Raw genomic sequence first — 21,662 nt, forward strand, 5'->3', positions numbered from 1 at the left:
TTTCCCTACCGCACCAACTTCCTCTCTCCAAGTGTAGGAGTCCCCATTCTCCCACCCCCACCCCCTCTTTCTGTCCCTCTCAGTCTCTCTCCAGCTTTAGCCTGAAAACTCCATACACCTCACTGCACAAAGCCTCAGGGCTCAAGCTTCCAGCTGCTCAGTTCGCTGCACGCTTGGCCACCGGGTAGCCCGGGGAAGCACACCCGCATCCCCTCAAGCCCTAATCCTTCGCTCCCCATTGGGCCCCCAGGCCCCCGCCCTCCTCCCATCCTCCTCTTTCTCTCGGCTGCCTGGGAGTGGCGTCAGCACGCCCGCCGGGCGTGGGGTTTAAATGCCCACTAGCGGGAGCCGGGACGCTTCTGTCCCGGAGCGCGGTCTGGGCTGGAATTGCAGGGCCGGGAGGGGAGCGTGCGAGCGGGATCCAGAGCCGCGGAGCGCGCTACCCCTCGCTCCGCCGTGGATGACTCCGGAGCACGGGTCCAAGTACCGCCCATGCAGCATCCCTGCGCTCAACAGTCCGGGAGTTAATGATAAAACCCTTAACTGTCTCCGCTGCGGGGAGCCATGAGCTGTCTGGATGTTATGTACCAAGTCTATGGTCCTCCGCAGCCTTACTTCGCAGCCGCTTACACCCCCTACCACCAGGTACGTGTCTCTTCCGGGCCAGAACCTCGGAGACGGGTGGCGCGCCCCGGTTCTCGGAGCAAAGTCTGTAGCCCGAGGTCCACCGCGCCTCCGCGCGGGTCCCGGGCGTCCGACCCGCGGCGGGAGCCTCCGGGATGCCGGGATTGCCCGCGCTGCTACCGGGTAGATTGAGCTAACCCCTTTAGCTTGCCCGTTTGCTCTCTTGGGAAGGCAGCTAAACCCTGCTAATACGTGTCCCGGTTTTGCTGGGAATAATCAGACGAGGATCGCGCCTGCTGGATTGTCTTAGTTTCTGTCCGCCTCCAGATTTATCCGAGCCTGAGCCCAGTGCGGGTACGGGGAGATGGGAGCAAAGGATCACGCATATAAAACCAAACCTTGGTCCCAACAAATCAAAGGCCTGTCTCTATCTTCTTGTTTTGTGATCCAAAGACCCGCGTTCTCATCCGTACAACCTTATATAAGGCATATATTTTATTTTTTCCATTTCAATTCTCAGGAGCTCAGGCCAGTTAATTCCAGAATCAAGGAATTCATTACAAAGAGAACCGCACGAAACGCATCCGTTTTTATAATCTTTGTTCTGCAAAGTTTTGAGGAGTATTATTGGGGAACGATTGACTGGACAGGGGTCAGCTTCATAGACAATAATACTTCAACTTTCAAGAGCTTGAGGAGCTGAATAGGGCTGCCCTGCAGTCAACAAACCCACTTTTAAGAAGGCCGCTTAACCCCGGTTCTGCAAACTTAAGTTTTGTTTAAATATTTTTATTTCTCCTTTCTCTGGGCTGCGTCCGTTGAACAGTTCTTTACATTTCCTCAGTTGATGTAGTGGAAACTGAGGACACTAGTCCTGGAAAAGAACAAGACCACATCGGGGAGGGGGTGCGGGTAGGAGGCCGGACCTGGTTAGAAAGTGGGAGCCTGGAGTCCTGCTTCGAGAAAATTGAAATACACTGCTACCCGCCGTTCATGTTTTCATCTGTTTTGCTTGCAAATTCAAAATATCTATTCAGCTTTTGCTTCCCACCCCCCTCCTCTTTTTTAAACTTCCCAATCAGGAGTTTATTTAGTCTTAATATTAATTTTAGGAATCACCAGAGTACCTCATTGTAAGCCAAGTGGGAATGTGTTAGAAGTGGTGATATTGCTAAGTAACTCTTTTGGCTTCAGTGTCTAAGATGAGCTCCTTCTCACGCTGGGACTATTGCAAAGAGAGGTGGATTGTTTTTCTGTCTGTTTGGTCCTTTCTCCTCCCTGACCCTAGACCAATCTATTGCATTTCCGTATGGTCAGTCCCCCTTGGAAGCCATCTCTGCCTGCATAATGCTTTAACACTGCATTCAGTCCATTGCTCATTTCTAAGAAAATGTTTTAAGTAGCTACACTTGGATTTTTAAAATCACTATTGGACAGTCACAATTTACCCAGCCTCACAGCCAACATCCTCTGCAGCTCCTTTTTATTACTTGTTTCCTCAACGTGCACAGAGATGGTGAGAGTGGAAATTCTCATAACCCATTGGTTTTTCTTCAATCTAAAGATCTCTTTAAAAAAGGAGAAAGACTTTTAAATAGTGTATGTGTGACTAAACAAATATCAACTTAGGTTTACTAAAATGATCCATGTCACGATGTTATTCCACCTTTTACTCCACACGATTCTGTCATAAGTGGAACTCTTTCAAAACTCTGCGGCATTTCTTTCTTTCCAACTTGCTTGTGTGGAGTGGATTTTTATATTTTCATGTTCTATCGTGAGGATGCTTATCCTGCATCTTGTGCATCTGTCTTGAATTCTCAAGCAGGGAACAATCAGGCCCTAACTGGACTTGGGTGCCCTTTACCCTTGGAGCCTGATTTAAAAATATATTTACCCTGAGTCTGACCCTGCGAGTTAAACTCCACTCATAACCTGGCTGCTTAGGCATCTTCTGGGACCTTCATCCTGATACATTCAAAGACCTTTCCCTATGGCCTGGCAGCATTTCTGGTGTGACAGAGGCACCAAGAAGGTCAACATGCCTCTCAATAAGCCCACTTTTGTAGGGATGCAGGTTGGGAGGCCTGCTGACTATGTAGGCTACCTTATTGAGCATGGGCTTAAGCACCCATGCCAATCGCCCCTTGGATACTTTAGGGATCAGATGAGGGAGTTCAGTCTAAACTCAATTTGCCATCTCTTCTGAAATTGACCTCTCTATTCTTCTCTCTTTGAGCAGAAATTAGCCTATTACTCCAAAATGCAGGAAGCCCAAGAGTGTAACGCCAGCCCCAGCAACAGCAGCGGCAGCTCCTCCTTTTCCAGCCAAACTCCGGCCAGTATAAAAGAAGAAGAAGGCAGTCCGGAGAAAGAGCGCCCACCAGAGGCGGAGTATATCAACTCCCGCTGCGTCCTCTTCACCTATTTCCAGGGAGACATCAGCTCCGTGGTGGACGAGCACTTCAGCAGGGCCCTGAGCCAGCCTAGCAGCTATTCCCCAAGCTGTACAAGCAACAAAGCACCGAGGAGCTCGGGGCCCTGGCGTGGTGAGTATGGGGCTTCACTGGCAAAGGGGATAGAAGGCCCTCTCAACCTGGTATCCACCTAGAGAAGCTCAGTGAGATGCAGTGGAAGGAATACTAGGTCTCAGAGAAGAGGCGAGGAGGGGAATTTAAGGGAGATAAGAAAGTAGAAAGAGGATGGCCACAGGTATAAGATCTCTCCTCCAAAAGGCAGAAGAGCAGAGCAGAGCAATGACCTAGAAAAAAAACACTATCCTTGGAATTTGGAGGCTTGGGTTTGCATGTTAACTCCTCTATGTCCTAGCAATATGACGTTGGGCAAATCTTTTAACCTCTTTGAGGTCATTCTATTTACTGGTCTCAAATTACAATGATACTTGCCCTCTTAACTATCCCTGGAGATGGCAATAAGATAAACAGAAAAATCTATGGAAATGTGAGGTTTCCAACACTCCTCCAAGCCAAAAGGGAGGAGGATCTTCACATACTACAACTTACAGGGCTCTTACCCCGTTTCTTAAAATTTACCCAGAAAGAAAAGTCACAGGTCCCACTGCAAGCAAAATCTCCTGAAGAATGTTTCCTGGAACCTACCTGTGCCATTCGTCAGGTTTCAGTTACTTGGGAAATCTTGAAGCAGAAAACATCTTTCAATAAGCAAACAAAGTAACAAAGAAATAAGAATGTAGGTAGAGCCAAAACATTTCTAAAGGTTTTCCCCAAAACACATCCCTCTTTCTTGTTCTGCTCTTCCCACAAAGCCCACTTTACCCAGCCTGGGACAATGATTTCTTGGACAAGTCAATTAAATCTCCCTCCTATTCTGAAATCTCAACCTCCCTTTATTACCAAGACAAGGGGAGAGTTAATTATTTGGTAAACTTCTCACTAAGCTTTGTTTTTGATGTGTGCCAAGCTGGGAAATGAGGACTTTATTGTAAAAAGGAAGACATATTACGTTTTTGAGGAAATGACAACCATCACTCTCCCTTTTTTTTCTTGAGTCTGACAGTTTGTACAAGCCTTGCCTAGACAAGCTCCAAAAACATTAGTTTTAAATACAGAACATTCTTTTTATTCTCCAGTCGACTAAATATTTTTAATAGGAAGACTGTTCATCACTTAAAATGCACTTTAAAAGTATTCTTTAGTCCGTGTGCCTATGCCTTCTGCAGAGATGCTCAATGAAGATCACTTGAATTAAATGTTCTTTTATCCCTCCCTCCTCACTAAAGGAAACAAATTTGATCTAAATGTTGTCCTCTTAAAATGCTTCTAAGAACTAGGGGTCAACAGCGATATTGACAGTAGCAGTAGCAGCAGCAGTAGTAGGAGTAACAGTGATAATAATAAAATTATTATAAGTGTGGCATCCCCACTTTGGTGCAGAAAGTTTGTTAATTAAAACTTAAAAGACCTTTCCCTTCCTGACCCTCTGTGCAAGCAATACAGCTGCCCTTTTAGTATGTCTGGTTTACTCTTTCGATTTAGTTCTTGGAAAAGAATATATATATTTGAAAGAAGTTTTCTAGAAAGGAGGCTAATAATAGCAATACTTCGAAATATGTCGATGGACTTCCAGTCTATCAGAGGCACATTTTCTAGAGCAAGGGAGGCTGAAACGCGAGAGGAGATGGTAGTGTGATCGCTAGGCGGCCAACTAGGAGTGGGAAGAGGTATCTTTAGGTTGACGAGAGGCTGCGGGTTGGAAAAGGGAGACCGTGTCTGCTCCAAGGCTGTGGAGGCAGCGTGGAGTGGGTGAAGCTCCCCGCGCCCCAAAACCAGACACTTCTGCAAAATTCGAGGAAGCAGAGACCTCCTCTCAAAAAGATTCCCCCATTTTTTCGTGCCCCGACTTCAAATTCACAAGCTGCAGCCCCCTTAGAAAGACTCCGCCCCAAAGCTTAGGCTGCGGCTGCTTTTCCGTCCCTGGCCGGCCCTGCGTGTTCAGCTCTCCAGCGGCCTTGCGCGGTTCGCACTCGAGTCTCCTGGCGGTGACATGCTCCTTTCAACCTTTGCTCCCCTCCGGCTCGCCGGCCCGCAGACGGCTCCTTCCCGATGAGCCAGCGCAGCTTCCCCGCCTCCTTCTGGAATAGCGCGTACCAGGCGCCGGTGCCCGCGCCGCTGGGCAGCCAGCTGGCCGCCGCGCACTCGGAGATGCCCTTCGCCACCGCCGACCCCTACTCGCCGGCGGCGCTGCACAGCCACCTGCACCAGGGTGCGGCGGAGCCCTGGCACCACGCGCACCCGCATCACGCGCACCCGCACCCGCACCCTCACCCTCACCCTCACCACCCCTACGCCCTGGGCAGCGCCCTGGGTGCCCAGGCCGCCGCCTACCCGCGGCCGGCAGCGGTGCACGAGGTCTATGCGCCGCACTTTGATCCGCGCTACGGACCGCTGCTGATGCCCGCTGCCTCAGGGCGCGCAGCTCGCCTCGCGCCCGCCCCGGCACCCGCGCCCGGCAGCCCGCCCTGCGAGCTCTCCGCCAAGGGCGAACCTTCCGGCGCCGCTTGGGCCGCACCTGGAGGACCCTTCGCGAGCCCCACGGGGGACGTGGCCCAAGGTCTGGGCCTCAGCGTGGACTCAGGTAAGTCGGAGAGGGAGCTTGACAGACATAGGCCCCTCTTGTCCTATGCCTCACCCTGGACTGAACTCTGGACCCCCTTAGTTCTCTTTGGATACCCCAGTGACACTGTAGTGCGAACGTCTGCATGGCGGGGTTGCGTTTCAGTAGACAGATGACTCTGTGCCATCTGTGGGGGCAAGATAAGAATGTAGGACCCTGCCGTACCCTGATCGGTAAATATTAGAGGACTTTAAAATTTAATAAAATTTTATTAAATTTGTTGGAAAGATTCTAGCTCTGCGCTGTTCAGTTCTGTAGCCACTAGCCACGTGTATCTGCGGAGCACTTGAAATGTGGCTAGGCCCTACTGGATGTCTCTATAAGTGTATAATACATTCTGGATTTAAAAACTTTGTCCAAAAAAATGGTAAAATTCATCTCCCTAATATTTTTATTGATTGCATGTTGAATTATTTTAAACACTGCATATTGGATGTATTGGGTTAAATAAAATATGTCACTAAGATTAATTTTCACCTGTTTCTTGTTACTTTCCTTCAATGTGGCTGCTAGAAAAATGTGGCTCCCATTGTGTTTTTATTGGACAGCGCTGATCTAGAGTAACTGCTAAGAGTAGTTTAAAATTCTCTACATCTTGGGGAAGGTGAGTCTTATGACCTAGTGACAATTATAAGGAAAGAAAAATACGACTCTGATATCAACTTAATTGCCAAATTAGATAAATCTCTTAAAAACGTAAAACTTAACAAGAATACGGTTTAAAAGATAATATTAAGTTTCTGACTTAAAGAGTTGAATTTGAAAGGTACATTCAAATAAGGGTTTACTTTTTGCTTGCTTTAGTTTTAGGACAAATGAAAAAAATAGTTATAAATGCAATCTTTGGCATGTAGTCTTGCCCACTGCTCCTTCCGTCAGGTGAAGGTTTGACATTTCTGTTGACTTTGCTTTTACTTTCATTCACGCTCTTTAGATGAATTCTGTGACTTTCACAGTAAGACAGTGGTGTTTGTCTTTCTCTTTCCTTAAATATCTTGTGCCTTCCCTCTCCCACCCCTTTCTCTCCTCTCTCTCCTTCTCTTCTCCCTCTCTTTCTTTTATTTTCTCTCTGCTTTCAGGTTTGCAGCCTCAGGACAAAAGCAAGGATCTGTACTGGTTTTAGACAACCCACCTTCTCCCCTGTAGGTCTCTGCCTAGCGCACTTGGTGACACTCAGAGCTGAATCGAGTGGGTTTGTAACAGCTTCTGATCTTGGTTTGCAGCTCGTCGTTATTCCCTCTGTGGTGCATCCCTCCTGAGCTGATCTGCTGACCCAGGGTTCCCCTTACCTTTCCCTTCCGACCAGCCAGGAGGCTCGGCATCTGTGCCTCTCACTTCAAGGATGAGGACACGGGGGAAGGCAGAGACTTCAAACTTCTCCGTGTGTCAGGAAAACCAAAACACATATCTCAGAAATTTCGTCTAAAAATAATTCTTTCTGCCAAAACAGCAGATCCGAAGACTCTGGTTACATTTAACAGCTTTTGGACAAATCGCTGGAAGTATCTGTGGTGAGATCACTTAGGTGATATAAGATATTTTTGGAAGGAGGGAAAGAAAAAGAGACTTTTGGGTGTGAATATTTTTTATGCTGATGTGAATTATTTCATTAAGTAGTGTGATCATAGCACTACTGATGTCAGTATCTTCAGATTTAAAATGTTATTTGTATTTGCATTGAAGACTGTGGTAGAGAAGTAAAAAAGAAGCCAATTCCTTCTTCCTCACCTCTGTAGCCTCCAGCTCCCTTCCTACCCACTCCCTCCCTACCACCGCCCCCTGCCCCCCAGCCCCCCAGACAGACACAAAGACACACTTTTTCCTTTGGATTATGAACATGGAAGCCTCAGCCTGAATGTGAGTGGCAAGTGGCTTATCTGGAGCCACCTGCCCAAGTCTTATTGAAATGCAGCTGTTGTGGGACAACTGTTGAAAACTCCAGAAATACATCGACCAAGGTGGCACTTCCCAGTGTTTGGCACAACAATTGCAATTGCACTGGATATATTTTATATGTGTGTGTATATATATATCATATTTTTTACAAGGAACATTTTACGATGAAAGAAGAAACCCTTCTCTGCCTTCTCTCCCACAAATTCTGCCCCTTGTTCTAATCTCCTCTGGATAAAAAAAAAAAAAAAAACGCAACAAGAGACCCCAACTGTCTTCATGAAGATCTAGGAATCAGCACAAGGAGAAGGAATGTTCCATGGAGTCTCCGATACCTCGAATATTTTTCTTAGTCTCTATGGTCATGATTTGGTCACTTTAGTAGTGGGACAGGGAAAGGGGTCTCTGTGTGGGCAAAGCTAAAGGATATGAGGAAGAAGAAACAAACATTAAAGATAATCTGTTTACTACAAGGTCGCTGTGTTGTTTCATAAAAAGAAAATAAATGTCTTAGTTTTTCTCTAGAATAAAATAATTTATAGAAGATCTGATGTCAGAAAGTAATACTACTTGATATTTTGTGTGTGCATATGTGTGTGTGTATTATTTTCAGGAAAAGAATTATTCTTAAATTCTAGACTCTTATGACAGTAGAGTTGTCAAGATAAAAAGTGTCTTTGAAATATTGGCTATCTTTATATTTTAATAAGCTAGGCTAAGAATCCAAACCTACCACTAAAGGAAAAAAAAAGATTACTAAGAAATTAATGATTTTCTCTTTATTTCCTCATGACACCAAAGTTACTCATGTATCTCATTGAGGGAGATATTTTGTGTTATGCCCAAATTGCCCTTTAGATTGTTAAAGCATAAAAATATTAGTTCAAATCTTGACCTTCATTTGAACATGAGAGGCAAATATAATTTATCTTGAATAATAGTCTCAAGAGTTGGGGGAAGTTAAGGGACCTTACTCAGCATGGCTTAGCAAAGTTACTCATCATGTCTTCTTCCTATCATGTTGGTAGCTGTGATGTAGATTACGATCATTACAAGGGCCTATTATTGTTTTTGCTCAGATGGAAGGTACTATATTATTATACTGCACTAGATGTGATAATAGTAGTAACAACTAATGTTAATTACTTATACACCAGACACTAGTCTGAGGGCTTTCTATATAGGTCAACTCATTGAACCCTCATAAAAAATTTTTTATATTTATTATTATGATCCCCTTCTTATTGACAAAAATCTGTGGCTTGCAGAGGAGAAATAATTTTCCCAGTCATGTAGTTAGTAAAGTGGTAGAGCCAAGATGTCAACCCAGACAGTCTGGGTACAGAGACTACACTGTTATCCACTGCAATAACTGCCTGTCCACTTCTGACTTGTCTTTGGCTTCTCAACTTTGGACTTAATTTCTCCTCCCCAATCGATGGATAAGGAGGGGGAGAGGCAGGGCAGCAAAGACTGACACACTGTAGAACTTATAGAATCCCAGGTCTCAAAGGAACGCTCATAGGACATTGTCCAGACTCCTTTGTTAGATTTCACTACCTGTAGACCAGTCACTCAGTTGAAGATTTCCATTCTTCTCCAAGAGGGAATTATTATTGCTTCTCTTATTAATTCATTTTAGTATTTAATTAGCCTTCACTGCTCTGAAGCTCTTCACAGCCAACCAAACCAAGTTGTATAAGAGTTAGCCTGAGGTTTGGACTTTGAAGCAATAACTAAAATTAACTTTGGACTTCTCTGTGGATTTTTTTAATCCATGTTCCATTGGCATGGATTACTGCAGCATACAAGCATAAATAAAATGCATTAAGTTCCAGCTTTTTAGAAGTTGCCACTGATTATGCAGTGAAAACAGAAAGCACAGCAGTGCATCCTTTACTAGACATCTCCAAGTAGTCCCCAGCCAAAAAAAAAAAAAAAAAAAAGACTCTTTATCTATGTCCTACCTGCACCTGTAGTAGCACTTTTGAGTTTTCTGATTGGAGCCTACAGGGAGCATTTTCCCAGCCATGAGGTTCTGATTACTGAAACCACTCTCCTGAACTGCACCTAACCTGAATATCAGGTTGCTGATGAGGAGACTCATTCACTGGAACTGGCCTTTGGGGCAGTCCTGAACAGACCATCCAGACTGCTGAGTAGGGGTCCAGTGACATGGCCCATAGGACACATGAAGCAGAGCATTTCCATACACGTTACATGTTCCTAAAGTAGAAATGCAAGATGACTTAGAACTGTAATGATTCAGTCCTGTGTAATAGCATCAAAGAGAACGTTGGTGAACCAATAGCCCTAGCTGACATTCTTTAGGGCCACCAAGTCAGGCAAAATACGAAGTCCCATGCCTGTCTTGCTCATATTCATGAAACTATGCAGAATAGAGAAGATTCCAGTAGTTGAAAAAAAGAGGACAGGTAAGGAAATGAGACTAGAGGAAAGGATGACAAGAAAAGGCAAACATGACGTTTTTACATACATTACACCTGGTTGGGGGCCTGTGAGAAAGATTACAATCTCCTCTAAACATCCCGATTGGCACTGGTATCCTCATCCACAGTTTTTCCTTTGTACTTGGCCTCAGCTGGGGGAGAGGTGATGAAAAGGGGAGAGACAGCTCTCTGCCACCAAGTAATCCTTTTGCCGATTGCCCTCTGGCTGAGAACTCAGTCACCCAACTACAGGGAACTCTATCTGTTCTACTCCTTTAGTTTAAAGGAGTTGCCATCCTGTTTCATTTCCCCTTTGAAGTTCTATTTCAATGGGTGGCAAATTCTAGCAATGACTTAAGATTGACTTGGGCCTGGATAGGAGGGAGGGTGGGGGTGGTGGGTTTTGAGGCTCAGACTCCCTGGCTGGAAGCTTCTCTTGCCACTCTTTCTGGTTAAGTACTGAATTTTTCTCTGCCCTTTTACATCAGAGAGAAACAACTGTTAATGTAACCTTAACCTCCAGTCTGCTTGAAATCACAAACCCTGCCTCGATATGCAGGCACCCATACATCTATCAAAATAAACAAGAAGCTCTTTTTTGTAAGCACTTTGCTTTTGTTACTTTAGAGTTCAAGGAGATAAAAAATAAAACGTACACAAGCTGCTTTCCATATAAATGCCATTCCCATAAATTGCATTTTAAAATGTAATTCATTAGGTGTCAAAGCATGGAAGAAAAATTGGAGGATATCTGAAAATACTTAAAATAAATGAAACAAAAACATGAGATTCCTTTTATAAAGCTGCTTTAACATTAAGTCTGTTGATAATTTGCATGCAAATAATTCACATTTTGATTGAACTCGTCAAAGTCTTTGCTCTATAGATTCCATTCTTCCTTGCAAGATTTTTAGGATTTATTATTCATTACCTATTACATATTCCTAAAATCTGGAGAAAAGAAATAACATAAAAGCAGCATAGTTAATGCAGCTGCTGTTTGTACATAACTGAAATTTTGATATTTACATAAACAACAGGGTTAAGTAAAAATAAATTTCACATTTTCTCAACACCAGCTCTCCTTCATCTCCCATGAATAAATGAAGCTCTAATAATACAAGTACAGTATCCACACAATAGAATCTATCTACAAACATCACACACACACACACACACACACACACACACACACACTGGTGCAGGCCTAAAGAGAAATCAGAGACACCGAGCCCTCAGACAGGCACAGACATAAATGATTATTCTCACTTGACAGACCGACTGTACTGCTCTTTCCTTCTATTTCATTCTAGCCCCAGAGGGCTGGATCAGGAGAAAGACACTTGATAGCTGCTGTTTCAGTGGTTGAAATATTTGTGAAGTTAACGCATAATCTGAAAGCAGAAGCTAATAAATTATAGGGTGCTAATTGGAACTGGAGTGGAGTTGTCAATCATGTTATCCTAAACACAGAGAGACCCTCATAACCTAAAAAGGCAAGGCAGACTTCAGGAACAGCTCCCATTCGTTTCCAGCCTTGACTTCCAATCCAGCAGAAACATTGCATACAGAGTGGCCACTGGCAGAGTCGGCAGAGGTGATTCTGCTAATCAAAGCTCACTTTAAGAAGACAAATTTGCTTTTAGGGGGAAAGATAATTCTACTGAAGAATTAATGTTTTGAGAAGCATATTTTTTAGAGAAATATATACTGAATTGACTAGAAATGTTTTGGCAAAACATTACCTTTTATTTGGAATTTTTCACTTTAAAAAACAAGTTTGATTCAATAAGAATCAAAAGTTCTCCACGAAATAGTCTCATGTCTACTTCAAATTACAGTATTTCTATGAGATTTTCAATATACTCTTATAAAGCTAAGCTCTTGAAAACACAAATAAAATGTCCAAATTTCCTCTGCTTTACTGGAATTCATTTATTTCACCTAGAAAAGCAGCAGCAGCATATTTCTTATTGCTTCATTTTGTTCTTAGAATCTTCTAGTAAGCTCTCATTCAGCTTATCTCTCAGCGTTTCAAAACAAAGTGATTTTGCTCAAACTCTCCTCCATTGTCATCATTATTTCCATCTCCTATCAAAATTGCACAAATGAGTAAATATGTAATTATCATTACATATGAGACATTTAGATGAAAGGTAAACTAAACTTTGGAAAACAGAACTAAAAAAATTAGTTTTCTGAATCCTAATCAATAATTGCATAACTCTAATGATCTAGTTACCAATTAGAAATTTTAACCAACATTTATCTTTAGAGTACATTAGTCTCTATGTGTATTTACAACCACTAAAATATTCCATTTACCTTATAATTTGGAAGTTTCTTTAGAATATTGCAAATATCTTCACTTAGGAAAAGCAAATTAGGTACCTTAAAATTCTAAACACACACTTGCTCAAAACAACAATTATAATTAATGGGAATATCATGAGCTTCTTTCTTTTCCCACTAATTCTCATTACTATAGGCTTGCCCTTACTTTTGGCAACTACATTTTTGGCCCTGTTCTCATAATTGTATGATTGAGAAATGGTATGGAAAACAAAACAAAACAAATTTTGTTATTGGTGTTTATTTTTACTAGGTACAATCCTATTTATATTTTCTTCTCGTGCATTTTACCCAAGTGTAATCTATCCCAGAAAACAACTGGATATTTCTTCCTTTAGTATCATGTGATTTTTTTTTCATTATACCTGCTTTTATGTAGAATTTTTTGATGTATCTGGAAGTACTGCCTGAAAGTTCAGTGCTATTAGTATTATTCCACCTTTGTGGAGTGTGAAATCTCTCTTTCACCTCAGGCAATTTCTCTTTCACTCTCAGAAACTGAGAGAAGGTCATTGACAGACAGATTCTGGTAAAAAAAAAAAAAAACATAGAGAACAGAGCTTATGATATTTGTTCTTCCCTTGTTCAAAGACTTCTTCTAAAAACACATTTCTACTTGTATCTTTTTAAAGGAGTAAGAAAAGGATTAGAAAAATGTCAGCCTTATATCCTGAGGGAAAACCATGATGACGTTGTATTTAATTAGAATTGGTGAGAAGGAAAATTATTCACAATTTTACACTTAACAGTTCCAAACTATCAAATTAATAAATAAAAAATGATAATACTGGTACTATCATCTGGCATTGAAGTCTGGGATATATGGTTATTTTATATTTAAGAAATATTGTGATAAATAGGACTGAAAAAATTTTAAATCTACCATTGGGATACTGCCATCTCCCTTTTTATTCTTGAGATATAAAGTGTATTGAAACTATAAAAAAATAAACAATGTTTCACAACTATAAAGTGAAGCAAGCTGCGGGTAATATTGGCTATGGGTTTTAGGAGAATAAGACAGAGTGTAGGTACCACTGAATCTCCCCATGTCACAGAACAGAAACAAGGCAAGACATTAAATTAAAATGAAACAAAATTATATAGTTTAATAGTTTATATTTTTCAGATTATAAAAGCTTTTGACTATATTGTTTACTGCTATTTTAGAGTGCATATTTAACTTTTGTCACTGCCTTTATTAGAAGAATTTCTAATTCAAACTCAGTAATTACTCTTTACTCCCCTTCTTACTATAAACAGAAAAGTTCTAAAAGTGACATTATAGAAAATGCTTTGCATGTCGTCTTTTCATTTCCTGATCTGGTCCTTGTGCTTTCTTGTCCTGTGTGTCTATAACAATGTTCAGAATAAAATCAGAACTATCCGGACTCAGTCTTCAGAAGGACATCAAGCTCATCATCAGACAATACCAGCACACTATCTAGAAATTACCCGAGTACCTAAACACGATTCTTCTAGTTGACTGTTACTCTGGAATAGAGCAGTCTGCAATATTTGTCTCATATTCCATAGAAGGTTCCTTGTAAATTCCTGCCTCCTACTGTATTAGAGAACCTTCACCCTAAGTGCCCTTATCCAAATGCTATCTATTCTTCAAAGTCTAGCTTAAGATCTACCTCCTCCACAAAGCCTCATCTCCACACCAGGCACAGAGAGTGGTCTCACTCTTATCAGAACTTGTAACTTCTACCATCTATACCACTTACTTGGTATTTATTACATAACGACTTGTGACACAAGTTCAAGATTTAAGAGGTTGCCCTGAAGTTCATCTTGTTCACTTGTGACTTACAATACTCTTTACCCTTAATTAGGCAGTAAGTACATTGAGCAGGTACCACTAACTGTTGTGGGGAAAAACATACACACACAAATTGTTGCACTTAATTTTTAAATTTTATTATGTACAAACCAAGGCAAAATATAGGTTGATTTGAGTTTTAGACTACAAGTTAAAAAAAGAAAAACTGTCTGAAAGCCTGCTTCAGTCAAGAAAATCTTATTAAAAGGAGTGTGGAGAGGTTCTGTCACTTTTAGTAGGAGCCAAATAGTGTCAAATATCCTTTTCCTGCACTTGTATCCAGATCCTCAATCTCTGTCTTCTGTTCAAGGACATCCACTTCAACAATTATCCTCTCTTATTCCTGTATCATTACTTTCCCCTCTTCACTGGATAATTCCCGTTAACATAAAACAGGCTGTAATATTTCCTATTAAAAAAAAAAATGCCTCCTTGACCCCATTACTCCAGTTACTAACTCATCTCTCTGTTCCTTTTAAATGGAAAAATGCCTTAAGGGAATCATCTTCTTGCTCTCCCCACTTACTTTTCCATTTTCTCTTGTATCCACTCTAATATAGCTTCCACCACACACACACTTGTCAAGGCCATCAGCTCCATATGAAGATCAATTTTCAGTAGTCCTTTTACTTGTCTCATTAGTTAAGATATCCTGATAAACAAGACACATACCATGCACACGAGGCCTTATTCATATGTTCTAGCAAAAATACTACATCTGGCATAGCAACTGCCACCAGGACTACATTCTCCAGGATTCACCCAGTTTCTATAGGGCTCTGGTGAATTAAATGGAGATATAGAAACCATAAACCCCACCACCTTCAGATCTTTAATGGTGGCACTAATCATTGTCATCCTCCTGGGATTTTATTTTTTACTGACTATTGCTGGCCAGAGGAGAGAAGGGAGGAGGTCAGTAGTTTCAGAGGTTTCCACTTGGCCTTCCACACCATGATATATTTTAAGCCACAAGCCAAGTATCCAATGATCCAATCACTAAGTACGTTGATCCAAATCACACATTTGAAGAGTAGGGAAATGACCACTGTTGGGGCCATGGACCCAATGGACACATTGTAGGTTAGACTTTAGCCAAAACTCAATTAATATCTGGCTCCATAAACCCCACTCTAACGGAAATAGGCTACGATGATGCTTCAGGTCTCTGAAAACCAATGTCAACTGAGATCCTGTGTCCAATAGTCTGAGGTGCCTGGGAATTCCCCCTTCCCCAAGGCACAATCACTAAAGGAACTGGCCATAGTTCCTGTAGGGGAAATCATTACAATATATACTGTGATGCTGTTACTTTCTACCTAGGACCTGTCCACTTTTTCAGTCAATGGGTTATGGATCTGAAAATGCTCAGATCTAGGATTTGAGCAAGGATCAAGGATAATAGGATTTGAGCAAGTAGCAAGGATCATAATTTTTATTGGAATGACCACACCAGCCTCCTCCTCCTCCATTTTTGCCTTTTTCTGATTGTAGATGTTAAACTAGCTGCCAATCTGTTTTGCCCTAGGGACAACATGCTTTTTAAACCATCTCCATAACTTTCTATGGTCAATCCCATTGACTGCCTCTCCATCATTATATGGATGGGACTCCTCAGGCTCCTAGTGCAGACATTATTTCAAGGCTGTGTCATGCCCATGGATGTTAACAAACCCACATCTGGATGGCCTCTCCTACCATCAGCTCTGGCTTGCAAAGCAGGCTATCACTGAGTAGTAGGAAGAATGGAAGTTACCACTTATGGAGAAGGCTGCAGGAGAGAGGATTCATTTTGAGAGGTGGGGTGGCAATGAGAGGTTCAGTTTGGGATATGTTAGTTTTGAGATGATTGTTAGAGATCCAAGGGGAGAAGCTGAGTATGAAGTTGGAGAGGGGATTAAGAAGAGGTGTCCAGGATGAAGAGTCATCAGTATGAAGATGAGGCTAAAACTAGCCATGAGCTTAGATCTACTTAACCAGTAGTAAATTAAATAAAGAGGAAGTCCAAGGATTAAGGCCAGAGTCATTCCCATGTTTGGACATTGGGGAGCTGAGGAGAAACCTACAAAGAAGACTAAGAAGGAAGGGTTTAAAAAGTAGTAGGAAAATCAAGAGAGATTGGAATCCTGGAAGGCAAGTGAACAAAATGTTTGAAGGATAGATTTATGAATTGTGTCAAATGTTATTCACAAGTATGGTAACCATATGTCCTAGTTTGCCTGGGATAGTCCTAGTTTATGTCACACAGTTCTTGATTATTTTTTAGCTTACGACGCCTGCATAATCGGACCTCCAGTAACATTCTGTCCTCCCTCACTTTACTCCTGATCTTATTAGTGCTGTTCCTTATGCAGGCCAAGCATGTTTGCATCTCAGGGAGGGCTTTTGAAGTTACTTTATCTTCTACTACATATTCTTATGACCCATTCTTTTACTTATTTCAGGTCTTTCCTAAGTATCTCTTTATCAGAGTGGCCTTCCCTGGCTACCCTATGTTAAATAGCAACTACTCTCTCTCTCTCTGTCTATATCTTGTCCCTGATACCTATTTCTATTAACTGTCAGCATCCTCTGTCATGCCATATATGTAATTTTTGTCAGATGCATTTTGTTTATTTATCATGTCTGCTTCCCAACTAGAATGCTAGAAAGTGACCTCCATCAAGGCAGAGACTTGTATTTATTTCTCTATTCCAAGTGCCGATACTTCCTGCATAGTAAGCACTCAATAAATATTTATTGTGAAAGAATGAATGAATGTGTAGATCTACAAGAGAGTGGTAAACCAGAGCTAATTCATCCTAAGAGTTTTTGTTTGTTTGTTTTTGTTTTTGTTTTTGCAGCTATTAGGAATTTTTAATGATAAGGGGGAAAACATATGCTATCATGTTAAGTGGAAAAAAAAACAAAACTAGGAGAGATACAATTACTCCTCCCATGACAATAAGCTCACATTTAAGAAGAAAATAAAACAAAAAGCTGGAAGAAAATACCTTAAAATACTCACAATAGAATTTGGGTGGTATATTTTGGACCCTTGAGTCTTCTTGTTGTGAAAAACCCTATAAAGATTGGGTAGGTAATCTGATTCAGGCACCCCATAGCCCTGACCAACTATAAAACACAAAGTTAGACTGGTTTTATTTTACCAAGAGGAGAGGATCAAAGAGAAGTATACCTAAAATTTAACCTATCTCCATAAAGGCCATTCTGAGGATAAAAGGTGGGTTTGAGACAGGGGAGAAACTGATAATGATAAAATAAATTTTTGCCTCTTTTAGCATATGTTCACCACCATTTCAAGGGCTTCCAGAATTTCAGGTCCTATCTAAGTCTGATCTTAATCTCAAAGCAGTCCTCCAACTTCTATAGTCTGTCTAGGTCTTGGGACATGACTCAGCATCAAAAGAATCCTTTTGAATCCCCTTTGGCATTAGACCAATTTTCTGGCATTCCTCCTATGAGCTACAAGTGAGGACTTGTGCAATGTGTTAAAAAAGGATGATGAGAAAATCAGCCAATTAATCCATTAAACATGAATACCTACTTTGACTTAGAGAAGATACAAAGGGTTAGAAGACACCACCTGATCTTCAGAAAGCTGGAACTTCACTTAAGTAGGTACAATAACATAGAAATAGGATGGAATTACATGTAGTTACTTCCAAATGAGGAGTAAAGACAAGAAAGGCAACAGTAATTCTGAGAAGGGAAAGGGAAGAAGTTTAGGGACAAGCTTTTCTAAAACACTGGAATATACTCTGATCCTAAAGAATGAGTGAGATTTAGATAAGCAGAGAATGGGTGAGGAGATTTCAACAGGACAGGGAAAACTGGAATAGATAAGCCACATAGAGTATATCTGGGGCCAGGGATGGGCTCTTTTCTCAAAGACATGTTCAATAAAGCTTTTTTATCAGAATTATATCAACATGTTAATTTTACCAAAGTAAATTTTTGTTCAGTTGGCAATGTTAAATCATGAACAATGTATTTTTATTTTCAACTTACATACTTTCCTTATGGATTATTACAACTCCTTGAACAACTTAAAGTGAAGATTAGATTTATTCATCAACTTTTGTATATTTTGTTTTGTTTTTTTTACCAATTATAGCTTCTGCCTTTGGGAGTCATTATTTCTCCCAAGTCTAATATTACCAGGTCATATTTTGCAGATAAAAAATTTGTCAATAAGATTCTGTACCTCTGTTACATTTCAGTGAAAAACACATTTTAACAAGTGCCATTTTTAGCCACTGTCAATTTTCTTCCTCTTGACTACAAAATCTAATTTTCACAAATTAACTTATAAGTTAACTTATAAGTTTTTAATATTACCAGTCATTTGTATTTTAAAAATTACTTTTATCTGTAATAAATTTTACCTGTGAGATTTGAGCCACTATTTTATTTAGCATTACATATTTCTACCAATATTATTTATTATGAGTTATAAAAAAGACTACTAATCTGCACTTACATTTTAGCTGAAACATGATATTTTATGGGCTGTTCTCAGATATTCTATAGATTTATTTATTGTTCAAAGTGTAATGTAAAAGCATTGTACTAAAAATCCAATTCTACATACTTCTGATCTCTTTGTGTTTTTCAGAATAAAGGTTCATAGCACTGGCACAGCAAAAGTCCTGGTAGCAAGCAACAGAAACCGACTCTGGCAGATTTAACATTTATTAAAAGGATATAGGGGTAACTCACAGAATCCCTGGGAGGGCTTGAGAACCAGACTCCGGCCGGAAGCAATGGCTAGAAGCAGACAGCAGAACCGGTCAGTCTGGTTACCCCAGCTGCCAGAGGCACCAAACTGCAGACTCTGCTCTGCCAACTGTGTTGGCCCTGGACTCTGCAGTCCTGCCAGACCAACTGCAGTTGCCACCATCACCAGAAAGACTTGCTGTGATCCCTGTTTCTCTGCATCCTCAGCTCTCAATTAGAAGCCTGTGGTAGATGTGTCTGTGTGGTGGGGGCCAGGTCACCTGCCTGCGTTCTTGCAGCAAGGGATCCTGGAGGAGCAAATGGAACACAGTTCCTACCCAGAAGATGAAGGTAGAGGAATTCCCTAAAACAGGAAGGGGTATCATATGCTAGGCTATCAAGAAGAATGATAAATGCCCTTTAGAGGGTCAGAATAACAGAGAAAATATCCTGTCTTGTTCAGTGGAATTACAAATGTGGCAGAGTAGCCACAAATCCTGGATCTTTACTTGGAGGTTGTTCACCACAGAATACATGGACTTCCCTGCATTCTTCACCATACAGCCAATAATCTGTGAAGATTCTCAGACAGTAGGCAAGTTTTAAAATGAACTAAATTATCCGAGGTAGAAGTAGATATGTGTCCCTCTTTCGTGGTAGATTTTCGCAAATGTTAGAATCAAAATGTTTTCTGTATATCTAGCAAGCATCCTGTATGCTGCAACTGAATAACACCCAGAATGCTTTCATTAGTGTTGCTATTAGAGCAGTTGAGGCTTTCAGATTTAAATGAGTAGCTGCAAAAAAAAAAAAAAAAAAAAAGAAAAAGAAAAAAAAATTTGCTTAAAATCATAGTATTTCTCTGAAGAATTTTTTAAATAGTTCTCATTAGGTATTTATTATTTCATGTCGTTGCTAAAAATCACAGAGCTTGAATTAACATTGTATAATCATTTACATTTAATTTTAAGGATAATTTGTTATTAAATGTAATCTTAAGTACTTTATATATAAAATAGATATGGCAAATAAAAAGAATCTTCATATTAGCTAATCTCTATAACAGCGCACAAGTCACAGAGCGATTTTCATACAACCCAAAGATCGCAGAATGCTAAACTTCAAGATTTAGAGATCTTCATGGTCCTATTTTAAATATGACTGAAGCTGCTGTTCAAAACCTTCAAAAAACAAAATATTTTAGAATAGACATTAAAGATAATATCTTATTACAGCAATAGCTTTCCAAGAGATTTCTCATGTCATAGGTGCTAGTTCCTTTGGTATGTGTAGAGTGATGTAGTCATTTTCTTGGTCCCTTTTGGAATAATTTGTAGTTCAGTCGGGCTTCTGAGCACGTTTCTCATCCCCCTTTTCCAGGTCCTTACTTTGTCTCTAACCATAGACCAAGATGCTTCTTTTACAGCCCAGACTGAAGGTTGGACAATGGTCTCCCTTCCAGACTCATGAGTCTCCCTAAGCTTTCCAAACGCTCAGTGGTGCGCCTCGGAATTTTGCTGAAGTTTAGACAGTTGGTATGGAGATTGTCAGAACTGAAACCAAGTGGCTTTCGGAACCAAGATTAAAATCCAGGAACTCTCCAGCGTTAATTCAGACAACCACAACATCTATCATTCTTCATGGGTTGGTTTTCTTTCCGTGACTACTTAATGGGAGTGTTTATTTCAACTCTGCATTTCCCAAACAGAGTTATTAATCAGACCCATCTCCATATCCACTGTGAGTGAGACAGGCATAGTTCAGGCTTTCAGGCTTGCCAGGAGGGCAGTAAGCCACTTGTTTTTCTTGGCAGATACCTTTGTCTGCATGTGGTTCCTTCTCTTCTTTCCTCAGACCACACGATTCAGATTCCTTGGAGTCTAGAGGACCCTCAGAATTATCTTCACCTTGGCTACATTCTGTAGCAAGTACCATGTAGTTTAACCCTTCTTGGTTCTTGGTTTCCATTAAAGCAATTGATGTGCCATCACCCAAATTCAAGCAAATCATGTTGCCATTTTCATCTGTAAAAAAATTATTAAAGTTATTCTAGCATCTATTCTATTTCCTTTATTTGTAACGTACAGGATGTCTGAGAATTATAACACCACCAACTTTATACATTGGTTCAGCAAACATTTATGAGGACCGCTAAGGGAATACAGAGATAAATAAGACATGTTTCCTGTCTTCGAGGCTATTGCAGTTCAGTAGGGAGCAGATATGATATCACAGGAGGTGACGTGCACTATATAAAGGAATATATAAAATGTGGTAAGAGCGCAGAGCTGATTAACTCTCCCATACAGGTAGAACAATTAACTCCTTTGTGATAAAAATTAAGTGGCCCTAAGATGCCCTTTTGGTCTAAAGCGCTTATCCTTCCCCCTTGCCACCAGAGCTAAAATATCTACCTTTAAAGAAGAATTCTTTTTTAGATTATGTAATATAATCATTTATTTAGATAATATTTATTGGATGCCTAGTGCATGCCAGGCCGTGTTTTAGGTATTGATGGCACAGCAATGAATGAAACTTGTTTGTTCTTTGGTTTACGTTCTAATGGGGGGAGACAAACAATAAATGAGTGTACAACTAAAGCTATGTCAGGTGGTGATAAGTGCTATAAAGGAAAATTCAGCAGG

General features: G+C 40.8%; 2 protein-coding genes across 11 annotated transcripts in view; one reads left to right on the forward strand and one right to left on the reverse strand.

Annotated features, from left to right (window-relative positions):
* The first annotated feature begins 45 nt into the window (after window positions 1-45).
* Window positions 46-8,231, forward strand: VGLL2 (vestigial like family member 2). Of its 2 annotated transcripts, XM_006926118.3 has the most exons (4): window positions 140-645; window positions 2,867-3,173; window positions 5,194-5,739; window positions 7,002-8,231. In XM_006926118.3, exons 1-4 carry the CDS (start codon window positions 565-567, stop codon window positions 7,040-7,042), a joined length of 975 nt encoding a protein of 324 aa, XP_006926180.1. In that variant the 5' UTR covers window positions 140-564; the 3' UTR covers window positions 7,043-8,231. The 2 variants fall into 2 exon arrangements, with proteins under 2 accessions (XP_024898199.1, XP_006926180.1); XM_025042431.1 differs by lacking the exon at window positions 7,002-8,231 and having other exon boundaries at window positions 46-645; window positions 5,194-6,995.
* Window positions 8,232-19,887: 11,656 nt separating this feature from the next.
* Window positions 19,888-21,662, reverse strand: part of ROS1 (ROS proto-oncogene 1, receptor tyrosine kinase) — a 127,945-nt gene continuing 126,170 nt past the window's right edge. For all 9 annotated transcript variants that reach the window (XM_015600139.2, XM_025042432.1, XM_015600142.2 and 6 more), the window contains one exon: window positions 19,888-21,041. In XM_015600139.2, coding sequence (XP_015455625.1) covers window positions 20,731-21,041 — 311 coding nt within the window. In that variant the 3' untranslated portion in view covers window positions 19,888-20,730. The remainder of the gene's footprint in view (window positions 21,042-21,662) is intronic.

This window comes from Pteropus alecto, unplaced genomic scaffold (assembly GCF_000325575.1).
Source record: "Pteropus alecto unplaced genomic scaffold, ASM32557v1 scaffold79, whole genome shotgun sequence".
NCBI lineage: Eukaryota > Metazoa > Chordata > Mammalia > Chiroptera > Pteropodidae > Pteropus > Pteropus alecto.